Genomic DNA, 12,501 nt, shown 5'->3' with positions numbered 1-12,501 from the left:
ATAGCTCCACTTGACTAGCCATAAAACACTTACAGTATAAGATCATGTGAAGAAAACAGGGCACTGACATGATATTGATAATGTAGTTAAAAGTTAATTTAATTGGTAGGGAAGGGAATAATGAGAGAAAAGAGGAATACAACTTTGTGAAATTTGGTAGTTCCATTCTTTTAAACAGCAAATATCGGCCAAACATTAAAAGCAATACACTAGGAGAGATAGATGTATATCTAAGCAACGGTCCTCAAAGAGTTCATAATCTATTATGATGGTTAAAACAGGGGTATAAATAATTATAAAACATCAAATGACAAGTACACAGAAGACATACAAAGTATTATGAACAATCCAAGCTTCCTAGAGGTGCTCCTAAACTGGGCACTAAAAGATAAGAATGCTCTCTGGGCCTCTGTCTCCTCATCTGCAAAAAAAATGGGTGGGACTAGATAATCCTTATGGTTGATTCTCTTAATGACTTCCAACTCTGGGCAAAGGATGTATATGTAGTACAAGAAAGGGAGTGAGATCATAGCTGTGTGAGAAAGATGAGTGGGACTAAGCTTCTTCCTAGATGAACTAGAGAAGGAACTGGAAATAAGGAAAACAGTTATGGGGCTACTCCAACAGGGAGCGAACTAGGAAAGAGCAATGGGAACAGAAAAAGAAATATGGATATGATACCAACTGTGGAGATAGACAGATTAGAACTTGATAACTAATTGGAAATGGGAAGTAAAAAAGACAAAGAAGTCAGAGACTCTGAGATTTAAAAAAAAAGTCATTCCTTTACAGTTTCAACTTGTGTTTTTCATGGTAGCAAAAATATTTTACATTTATATAATGATTCATGTTTTCCAAAGTACTTAAGTATACATTACTGAGGTAGAAGTTACACAGTGGTACTGCAAAGATGCAGTTGATGACCTAGCTTCAAAGCACAGCTCTGAAGCTCACTCTCTTTGTGACCTTGGGCAAGTTATTCACCCTCTCTGTTTGAGGTTCCTCATGTGTTAAATGAGGGGCCTCAGATCCCTTCTAGCTCTAGACCTATGACAATGGCACCCAAATGTCATAAAGTTAGGTACCCAGACAGGACATGTATTAATATCTCAATTTGCTGATGGGGAAATTCTAATGGTAATTTGAAGATCTTTCCCACCCATTAATAGGCCATATGACCTGCTTACGTCACAGGAAGCCTAAGTCACACATGGTGGGAAGAGCTTGCTGAGAGGAAAAGAAAAGTGTGTCACAGGAAATGCTGAGAGAGCAGCCGTGCTGTGAGTGTGTTTGTTGGTGTCAAAGGCCCCAGAAGGGGGGCGGATGGCTTTGAGAAGGAGTGGTTCTCTGCTGTGATACTGTGTATTGAATTCCTTGCTGCTATGATGGATTGGGCTTATTGGTTTTGGGATCCAGTTCTCTGGTGTCTGAATAAATGGTTTACTTCTACCTTCTATATGGAGAGTTTCTTATATTTTGCAATACAGAACTACACAGGCATACTGACAATTACCATCTTTACTGTGATTACTGCCTTGCTAATACAGAAACTGAAGATTCAAAAGTTTAAGTGACTTTCTAAAGATCACACGTATTACGTATATGGTAAGTGGCAGAGCTGTGACTAGAGCTGGTCTTCTGATTCATAAACTGGTGCAGTAACCCTATCAAAGAATGTCAAGTTCATTCCTCCTCCTCTAAAAGCAAGTAACAATAGACAAAGCTCATTTCCTTTATTTTACTGACGGTTTCGAAATTTTGCTCATTTCTCAAGAGCCTCGTGTTTGTATTCCATAGCATTTGCATTTTCTATGAAACACTCAAGCCCGTCCATGTAGGGCATTTGACAGAACATTTGTCTAACATTATAAACCACAATTCTATATGTATTACTTAAATCAATTGCCTAGTTTTTGTGAAATATCACTTTACCTTGCTGGTGTGTTCTGGTGCCTGGTCAGGTGTGCTGCTGAACTCTCCTCCAATCTGAAGGTCACTGGCACAGCAAAATGAATCTCTGAGCTCTGTGAGCTTTTGACTGCCCAACACCAATAGGGTTTGATAGGGTTTGCGTTCTTTATGCTACAAATCAAATAGCAAGACAAAAGTCAGCATCCAAAGGGGAAATGTACCTGCGCCAGGATTGTTGGATTTAAAAGTAAAGAGAGACCCATGTTCAAATCTCATTTCCAACACTTTCGTTGCAGCTAAATGAGTTGACCTTATGCAAGACACTTAATCTCTTTAAACCTTTTTTTCTTCTTTGCAAAATGGAGATGCTAATCTTCTACTTATCTCACAGGGTTGTTGTGAGGAAAACATTTTGGAAACCTTATATAAATGAGTTTTTTTTTATCACGGGTAGTAAGTGGATACTCATAAGCTAGAGATTACCTATATTTAAATGGATGTTTATAACAATACGGCTACCACTGCCACTTTAAATATATCTATACATTTACCTTTTTTTTAAACATGTTTGCATTTATTACATCATTTTGTTCTTAAAACACCTCCAAGGTAGGTACAACAGATATCTTTTATCATTCAATGTAATATTAAGGAAATTACAACCATTTTAATACATGTTAAGTGTATATGTATGGATATATATATAGTTCTCTCTTTTTTTTAACCAGAAGAATTTTGAAAAGCAGGACATTGGTTACTTAGTGACAGAAAAGCCTTCTCTGCAAGAACCCTATCAGTAGATCCAGGTTCAATTTTCAATTTCCAATTAATGTAATTTGACTTTTCTGTTTTGTTAGAGACAAAGATGTACTACAGAAGGAAAGAACACTGAACTCACAGTAGAACAAATGTGTTCAAAACCTACTTCTGCCACTTTAGGCAGTAACTTGAGGAAGCTGTTTCATATGTCAGGGTCTCATTTTCCTCATCTTTAAAACAAAGAGATTAGATGACCTTTATGGTCTCATCCAGCTCTAACATTTAGCGATTTTGTGAAAATTATGTGTCCATTCATGAATCCAAGAGTATGTATAGAAATAAGATATGAATACTAATTTAATAAGGCTGACCTCCCAACCAGAGTATCCAATCAATATTCCATTCTATTCAAGGTTCTTCCTTATAAACACAAAACTTTTCAATCCAACTCAACGAGCATTTCTAAGTCTTTGAGCCCATGTGGACTTTCAGATCCAAAGAAAGCCTTTTTTAACTTTAAATAGCATTTGGTAGTATTATTTCTGGACCCTGTATAACGTGAAACAAAGGGAAAGAACAAGAAAGGAATTCCAGCTTTTCCAGGGCGTGTGAAACTAGATTTCTTGGAAACATTTCAAATATAAACATCCAAAACAAAACTCATCTTTTGCCCAAAATCTTGCCCCCTACTGAACTTTCTACAGAGGGCATCACCAGTCTCCCAGGTTTGTAACTTTCATATAATCCTTGATTTTTTGCTTCAAATCACTTTGCCAAATCTTGCCATTTTTATGTCCACATCTCTTACACCTAACCCTTTCTGGCTTCTTACACCGCTATCCCCTTAATTTAGGTGTTCATTACCTCTTGCCTAGATGACTGGAATAGCCTTCTAATTGATCCCTCTGTGTCAATTCTCCTTCCATTCAAATCTATCCTCCACACAACTATTAAAATTATTTTCCTCAAGAACAGATCTGACCACATCAGTATTCTACTCAACAAGCTCCAGTAACTCTCTATTGCCTCTAGAATAAAATATAAATTCTTCTTTTGGTTTTTTTAAGTTCTCAGTCTTTAAAATACTTGGTCACATCTTACTTTTCCAGCCTTACTCTACATTTCCCTCTTCCCACCCTTTGCCACCAGCCAAACTGACTTTCTCTCTGTACCTCACACACAACACTCCCTATTCCATTCCCATGCCTCTGTACCACTGCCCCTCACCCTCACGCCTCTGCCTGGAATGTTCACCCTCCTTGCCCTCCATTACACAGAATCCTCTGCTTTCCTCAAGACTCAATTTGAGCAATACCATCTACATGAAGCCTTTCCTGATCCCCTTAAATGATAGTGTCCTCCCTCCCCTAATTACCCTGTATCTTTATTCTGTATATGTTTATACATACATACACAAACATGTATGTGCCTATATATGTATGTATAGACATGTTATCTCCACTGATAGAATGGAAGCTTTCTGAAAGCAATGATAATTTCTCTTTTTTTTGGTCTTTTTTATCCCCAGTACCTTGTACAGTACCTGGCAAAATAGTAAGTGCTTCATAATGTTCGTTGATTGGTTATTATAGGAAACCAATCATGATAAAACAGTTAAGAAATTTTATTAGGTTTCAGAACTGACCTTACTAAATATAACAGGATAGAAGATATTCAGAGTTAAGATAAGTTCTCCTTCATCAACTAAGTCTGCCGGATTTGATGGCTTCTTTCCTATGGCATGTGATTCCTGATGGGGAAGAAGAATGGAAAAAATGAACAACATCCAAGTAAGCTTCTAGAATTCAAGAAGCTGCTTTATATTTCATGAATGAATGATCATGGTCATGATTAAATACATTACTTTTAAAATTGTGGTTTATTGACAAAACAAACAGTTTAAAGAGGATAGAAGAGAAAAGTAGATGACCCTATAAATTTCCAAGATGTTATAAAATCTCATCTTCCATCTGTCTAAAAATTCATAGTTTTCTTATAGTAAGAGGGGGGATGTGCCCTGAGAGATGAAGCAGGAATACAAGGCCAGGTTCATGTAGGAAAAAGTAAAGGAACCAGAAGCAGGGCTAGAAATAGATACATAGTTAGTATTAAGAACAGAACCAAGGAAAGGGGAAAGGGGAAAGTGTAAAGCACTAAGAGCAGGGGCAAAAGCAAAGCCTGAGCAGGGTAAGGGCATTAGTCACTGGGATTATATGCAATCTCCCCCTCCCTGCCACCCCCCACACTGCCTTCTATACATTCTAAAAAACTGCCTGGGAATTGTGAGTTAAGCATATACAATAAAATAGCTTCACTAACACTCAGCCACTAAGCAAGAGAATTACTCCATGAGCCATGAGAGAAAAAGAAGGAATCTTACCATCTCATAGGCAAAGGTTTCTTGTCTGCAGATACGATCTACTGTTATGGTTTCTTCTCGATGCTCCAAGGCCCTCTTTCTAAGTCTAGTGGAGTTTTGGAAAAATAAAACTTAAAAAACTTCTCCACTATCAAAGATGTTTATGATTTAAAAATTGCATGTAAAACAACATGATGATTTTCTACAAACAAGTGCTTTAATGCCTATGTTGGGAATTTGTTGATCACACTGAAAACTGGAAATTTTTACTTAATTCTTTCTAGCGTACTCAATGAAGCCGAGTGGGTTAAATACCTAGATGGGAAAACATTTTTTAAAAAAGAAAAAGCACAAAAACACTATCATTGCCATATCAAACTACCATAGTTTTATTTAATAGAGCTAGAAAAAATAATAACAAAATTCATCTGAAAAACAAAATGTCAGGAATATCAAGGAAATTAACGAAAAAAGTGGGAAGGAAGAAGACCCTAGCAGTACCGGATCTCGAACTATACTACAAAGCTAAAACCAAAACAATTTGGTACTGGGTAAGAAACAGAGAGGTTGATAAGTGGGACATTATTAGGTACACAATATACAGAACCAAATTAGCTCAGGGATCTAGCCTTTGATAGACCCAAAGATCCCAGTTACTGGGGCAACAACTCATTAGGTGACAAAAACTGTAAGAAACTAAGTAGAGACCAACATCTCATACCATATTCCAAGAGGAGCTCCAAACGGGTACATGATTCAGACATAAAGGGTAATATCATAAACAAATCAGAGGAACACAGAAATTATCTGTCAGATTTATGGATAGGGGAAGAGTTCATGACTGAACAAGAGATAACTTCACAGAACGTAAAATGGACAATTTTGATTACAAAAAATTAAAAAGTTTTTCCAATGCAGTTAAAATTAGCTAAAAAAGCAGGAAATGGAAGGGGGGAGGGAATATTTATACCAAGTTTCTCTGGAAAATATCTCATTTCTAAGATATCTAGGGAACTGAGTCAAAATTTTAAGAAAAAGAACCATTCCCCAATTGATATACATTCTTACAGGATAAGAAACAAGCAGTTTTTAGAGGAAGAAATACAAGGTATTGATATCTGTGAAAAAATGCTTTAACTAATAATTAAACTAATAAATGCAATTTAAAACAACTCTGAGGTAGTAACGCACTCCTATTAAATTGGCTAGGCTGACAAAAAAGGAAAATGACAAATGCTGGAAGAGCTGTAGGTAAAACAGGTTATTTCAATGTACTGCTGGTGAAGCTATGAACTAGTACAACCATCCTGAGGACAGTGACCCAAAAGTAATTAAAGTTTGCATAACCTTTGATCCAGCTATAACCACAATGAGGTCTATTTCCCAGAGTTCAAAGGAAAAGGATGCATAAGTACAAAAATATTTATGGCAGCTCTTTTGGTGGCGGCAAGGAATTGGAAACTGTGGGGGTGACCATCAAATGGGGAACAGCTGAACAAGTTATGATATATGAACGTGATGGAACACTATTATTCTGTAAGAAATGATAAAGGGAATGGTTTCAGAAAAAATCTGTGAAGATTTGTATGAACTGATTTCTATGAATGTTCTTCGCTGCACAGTGGAGGACGAGGAAAAGAATTTATAAAATAGCAACGATACAACTTTGAAAGATTTAGGAACGCTGATCAATAAAATGACCAATTATAATTCCAAAGGATCCATAAAATACGCCACCCACTTCTTGACCAAGAGCATGTGATGGCCTCAGTAGAGATGGAGGCATATTTTTTGAGACATGACAATGAGGGAATGTTTTGCTTGCTTGTTAACAGGTTTTGTTTTTCTTTTTTCTCTATGAGTGGCAGAAGAATTCAGACATTGAAATTTAATTAAATTTGATTTAAAATTAAAATTGAATTTTAAAAATTACACTAAATTACATTATTCATGTAGGAAGATGATTACTACTGGATCTAATTTAAATTATTCCTAAATCTGCAAGAAAAAAAAAGCCACCACCCATGATCTGAATGAAGTCTAACATATATGTACTATTCTAATCTCAATTTCTCTTTGGCTAAGTTCATATAGCATCACAGAAATGTAAAGCCAGAAAAAACTTAAGACATCATCTACTAACTCTATCTACTAAACAAGAGTTTTACAGCTAAGGAAATTGAAGCCCAGGAAGGGGAAGCAATTTTCCCAAGGTCACAGAACTAGATGATGGCAAAAACTCCTTTTGCAACCAACAGTATGTTATTTTTATCAAGTGACACCAGGCCAATAATTTAAATGCTTTCCTTTAGGGTGAAGTTACTTACTTTTTTCTAGGAGTTGGAATGAATTTTTTCTCATTTACTTGTTTTGACCAACAGCAAACAACTGCTAAACAACTGAAGCCAGGAACACTGTCCTTGACCACAGAACAAATTTAAATCAATGGGTCCACGTGAGTATGTGCTGAAGGGTGATTTAAGTCTCCATAAATTCATGTATCTATTTTATGACACTTAGAAAAAGTAAAAATTAATTTCTTCTTTTCTTGGGAACTAAGACTTTCTCTTAAACGTCTAAAGCTTGAAATTTATAGATGCTACATAGATTGCTGAGGATTGTGAAACCAAATGTCAGAGTCTCTATGCCTCCCACTCCCCCAAGCCCTGCCACATGTATAACTAACAATTACGTAGCCCCTTTGTTGGTCAGAGAAAAGAATATTGCATTATAATGAGATGGGGTGAAAATACACTCACATATACTCAATTTGGGCATGTGTGTACACACACATTTATTTATATGTGCCTATACAATATTTACTTTGGACTGGACCTGTGATTTCATTAATGTAAAGAGCTCCTCTCATAATTAAATTAAAAAAAAAAAGGCTGCTACCTCAGGTGTAGCCATTAGATTTTCTAAAACATTGAAGGTGTAAGGAAAGGGTTTTGTTACTAATCTTAGCTGACAAAATCACAAGTTTGTCAATAAAGAATTAAATGAACAGTAAAAAAAAAATAAAAGTAAAGAGCTCCTCTCTATTAAAGTATATTAGTATTTGCTCTGCTAGAGTTTTAGAAAGCTGAAAGCTGAGAGGAAACGTAGTATAAGGGAAAGAAAGCTGGTCTTGGCACCAAGAAGACCTAGGTTCAAGTCCCACTTCTTTCACATATATTGGTTGTGTGACCCTGCACCCCACCCCACTCCCACCCCTGCATATCACTGAATCTCTCCTTACTCTAAGACTAAACAAAGAAAAGCTTTCTAAGTAGGCATCATCAAACAAAGCAAATTCCCACACTGACAATATCCAAAAATTCATATCTCATTCTATATCTGGGTCCATGGTCTTTTCTTAGCAGCATGTTTCATCTTCAGTCTTTTGGAATCATGATTTTTCACTGCATGGGTACGAGTTTCCTAAACCAGTAGTCACAACGGAGATCCTAACCCGCAGAACTCCTGAGGGGCTGATGCAGTTCCATGTCAGCTCACAATGTGTACAGGCTGCTCTGTCAAGTTGTCTTCTCTGTGAAACTGATTGCCTACTCTTAGAAGTATGGGTTAGAAGAATAATTTCTGTATTTGGAGTCAGAAAACTCTCTTCCATTCAATTCTCTAAGGGGTATTTGGGTAGATATGGGGGCAAAAAGGAACAAAAGCACAACCTTTGGTGCCGGGGAGCATGTAAAGCTTAATACTTTGTCCACCTTTTAATTTTTCCTCTGCTTATATATATTTGCAACATTTTCAGCATAAAACAAAATCTTTCAAGACCCAGTCTGGGAAAAAGAAATATGGACTAACACCTCTTATCAAACTCACTTCATTACAATTTATTAAAGGCATAGCTTTACCTAGGAAGACCCACAGAATGGAATGGGGGGAGGGAACCTCAGGGAGGTCTAATATGGACAAACTCTGCCATAGGAAGAGGGAAAACAGCAAAGAGTCAAGAAACCTTTTAGTGACAACTGAATAATCATTAAGTTTAATTTATCTTCATTTCCTTGCCAGTCTTCAGTGTATTAGGTCAAATACTTTTCCTAGGAGTTCCAAAGGTCCAACTAATTAATCAAACAATACTCTACTGCTGCAGGGTATTGAGTGGGAGGCAGGGTAGGAAAGATACAAAGGTTTGACAAAAAATCTTCTCAGCAAGCTAGCAATCTTAGGAGTTAAATGATGATAAAAGACAGAGTACAATTCCACACTGCAAGCCATAAGAACACTTCTGGTGAGGAAGAGGTCATTGTGAGCTGGGAAGGTATAAAGGAGGTTATACCGCAGGGCCTTAAAAATGAGTAGTTCGGATGAGAGAGGGAGGAGTATATTCCAATAGGTACAGTGTAAGCAAAGAAGAAATGGCAACATAAAAGTCACTTTGAGAGAATTATGAATAGATCAATCAAAGTAGGGAGGAATAGTGGGAAATAAGCCTGGAAAGGAAAATTGGAGCCAGAGTATGTAGAGTCTTTAATACCTTCAGACTAAGTTATCTGGATTTTGTCCTCAAGGTAATGGGAACCCCTAGGGAAGTGACAAGATGGAAGTAACATTGTAAAAATTAATCTGACAGCACCATGCAATATGAATGAAATGGGGAGGGTGGAGCAGAGACATCAAACTACTTGGCAAACTTGCTGAAAATTCAAAATTTTCATTCTGACAGATATCTTTTGATTTCTTTACTGAAGTGAACTTTCCAAAATAACAAAGAGGTTCTCCTTGGCACAAGACTAAGGGTTGAATTAGGATTCTGGCAGTAGGAATGGAAAGAAAGATATGAGACATTACAAAAAAGACTCAAAAAGACTTGGTGACAGATTGGATATCGATCTCAAGGGACTAGAGAAGTCAAGGCTGATTTTTTTCTTTTTTTTTCAGCCCAGGTGGTACCTGTATCATTAACAGAAATAGTCTAAAACAAGAGGCTGATGCTTAGAAACCTTATCATATAAATATTTTGAAAGAAATTATACTTCCTAGATGGAATCTGGCTTGTACTAAAAAAAAATTACAGTGTTGTGTGTAATAAGTATCTTTACTGCATGGAAAATGAACTTTTTAAAATCAAAGTCCACCATACCCCAAAGTCACTAGGTTGGTGTCTTCAGGAATGACTTCTGGATCATCCTCCTCTTCACAGGACTTCAACTTATCCAGGCTAAAGATGGAAATGCAATAACTTAAATATATATATATATATATATATATTTATTTTTACCAATGAGATAACCATCCTGGTCTATTAGGGTGACAATATCTTGAACAATTAAAAAGCTAGGTAAAAAACTGTGACATCACAAAAGAAAACTTCATTCAATGAAATATTTTTGGTACAGTTACTGTGAAATAAACACTAGATGTAACTGGTATCCATTCAACAAACCTTCATTAAGAAAATAATAGCTAATATTAATAACACTTAACATCTATAGGGGACTTACAGTATGCCAGGAAACGTGCTAAGCACTTCACAGCAGTTATCTGATCCTCATGACAATCCTGAAGACAGGCGCTATCATCCCCATTTTGTAGATGAAGAAACTGAGGCAAAGTAGTTAAGTGACTTGCCCAGGGTCACATTGCTGCTAAGTGCCTGAGGCCAGATTTGAACATGAGAATATGACTGTTTCTATTCTTCCAATATTGCTAAGTGGCAAAATGAGATCGACAAGTCTTTTTCTTTTTCAGAAAGGTTCTTTTCTTGCGGGGATGTGAGGGAAAGTGACCAAAGGTGTCATCCGTGAGAAGATACTAAGCAGCACCTCAACCACAAAGAAACTCTCAAAACGGGTATCTGTGATACAATGTCACAGATTGTAGGATTCATGGCCAGAAGGGAACTTAAATCCAATCTTCTCTGACTTGCCCAGGGTCACCCAGGAACTGAGATCTAAACCCAGGTCCACTGATTTGTCTCCCTCATTAGACGGTAAGCTCACTGAGGGCAGGAAGTGTCTTCTGCCTCTTTTTGCAACCCCAGCGCTGAGGACAATTGCCTGGCACACAGCAGGCGCTAAATAAAGGCTGACTGATTTGATTCCAATTCCAGCGGTCTTCCCATTATCTACCAACTCCTCCCCAGATTTGTCCATCAAGGGTATCCTTTATCAGCTTTTCCTACTTTTTCATGATATGTACCTTCCTAAGTAACAAAGGGATGACAGGTCGCCAGTGTCTCTTTGGAGCAACCCCCTCCCCCTTTCCTTCTTCCCCACCTCAAGCTAGCCCCCTCCTCCCCCCAGGAGTCCTCAATGGCCTATTTCATTTGCAGGCATCTGAGGAGGGTCCTAAAGAGGGGGGTGGGGACGGGGTCTGGTCAGAGCAGGAGTTCAGACAAGGACGCTCCTCCCGCCCCACCCCCCTGGCCCAGCAGCCGAGGCAGCGCCCCGGAGCACTCACCCACACACGAGGCTCAGCTCGGCCGCGGTCTCCAAGCTGCAGCCCAGGTCCTCGGCCACGGCCGCATCTTCCTCGCCGCCTCCGGCTCCGGTCCCGTCCAGGCTGCTGGGCGCGGGCGGCTCCAAAGAGAAGTCACGGACCCCGAGAAGGCTCTCCTTCCACACGTTCCCCACAGCCCGCACGAGGAAAGGCTTCGTGTTCAGCTCCGGGATCTCGTATTCCGGGAACCTGAACCCGCCCCCACCGCTGGAGGAGCCGCCGCCGTCGCCGCCGACACAGCCCGCAGCCATGTCCGCCCTCCTCGGCCCCTCGTTCCGCAAAAGCCGTGCTTCCAACCCCTCCCTCCGCCCGCCGCCGCCGCTCCCACCACAGTCGGGAGCGCAGTGCATGGTGGGATTTGTAGTCTCGAGCAGCGCCCTCCGCTCTCCAGCGCGGAGAGCTAACAGCTAATACTGGGAGACGAGAAGAACGAGGCACTACATTTCCCAGAAAGCTCCGTTCATCAACAGCGCAGCCGCCCCACCCTGCCCCGCCCCATCAGTCCGCAGCGGAGAAAACCTTCGGAGCGTGTCCTCAGATTGCATTGTTCTCTGCATTGGGAGGAGCTGCCGAGTGGGAGCGGCTCTCAGTGGGGGCCCTGCGGCCCACGGAGGAATTGTGCTGGCCAACTTTTATCCCAGAAAATGCTCTCGGCTTTCAATTCTGGGTCTCCCCTCAGCTTCCCCACCCACAGACCTCTTGTTCTTGTAATGCCTTGTAGATCTTTAAAAAAAGGTCTGGGGCGGGGAAACCTTCCGGTGAAAGGGACCTGGTCACGTTCCGTACGTGCATCTACCCATTGCACCCTACCTTCCTGGCCAGATTCTTGGGCATGCTCCAGTGAACGTGGTTTGACACCTGACTGTGCCAGGTGTTTGCCTCAAAAGCTGAATTTAAAGGTTACTGACATCCAAGATCTAGACTTGGAAAGGTCACCCAGTCCAAACCCCTTATTTAACAGATGATGGAACTGAGGCCTAGAGATGTTAACTGACTTTCCAAGGTCACACAGTTGTTAACAG

At 39.4% G+C, this 12,501-nt stretch overlaps 1 protein-coding gene across 1 annotated transcript in view; it reads right to left on the bottom strand.

Moving 5' to 3' along the window:
• The window catches only part of SNAPC3 (small nuclear RNA activating complex polypeptide 3), a 38,417-nt gene extending 26,613 nt beyond the window's left edge, over positions 1-11,804 (bottom strand). Inside the window, exons 1-5 of the mRNA XM_036738467.1 lie at positions 11,441-11,804; positions 10,122-10,199; positions 5,051-5,135; positions 4,316-4,420; positions 1,933-2,082 (exon numbers count right to left, since the gene is read on the bottom strand). Coding sequence (XP_036594362.1) covers positions 1,933-2,082; positions 4,316-4,420; positions 5,051-5,135; positions 10,122-10,199; positions 11,441-11,730 — 708 coding nt within the window. The 5' untranslated portion in view covers positions 11,731-11,804. The remainder of the gene's footprint in view (positions 1-1,932; positions 2,083-4,315; positions 4,421-5,050; positions 5,136-10,121; positions 10,200-11,440) is intronic.
• Positions 11,805-12,501: the final 697 nt, after the last annotated feature.

This window comes from Trichosurus vulpecula, chromosome 9 (genome assembly GCF_011100635.1).
Source record: "Trichosurus vulpecula isolate mTriVul1 chromosome 9, mTriVul1.pri, whole genome shotgun sequence".
Classification (NCBI taxonomy): domain Eukaryota; kingdom Metazoa; phylum Chordata; class Mammalia; order Diprotodontia; family Phalangeridae; genus Trichosurus; species Trichosurus vulpecula.
Note: the sequence above shows the minus strand (reverse complement) of the source record. Positions and strands in the feature narration are given on the sequence as shown.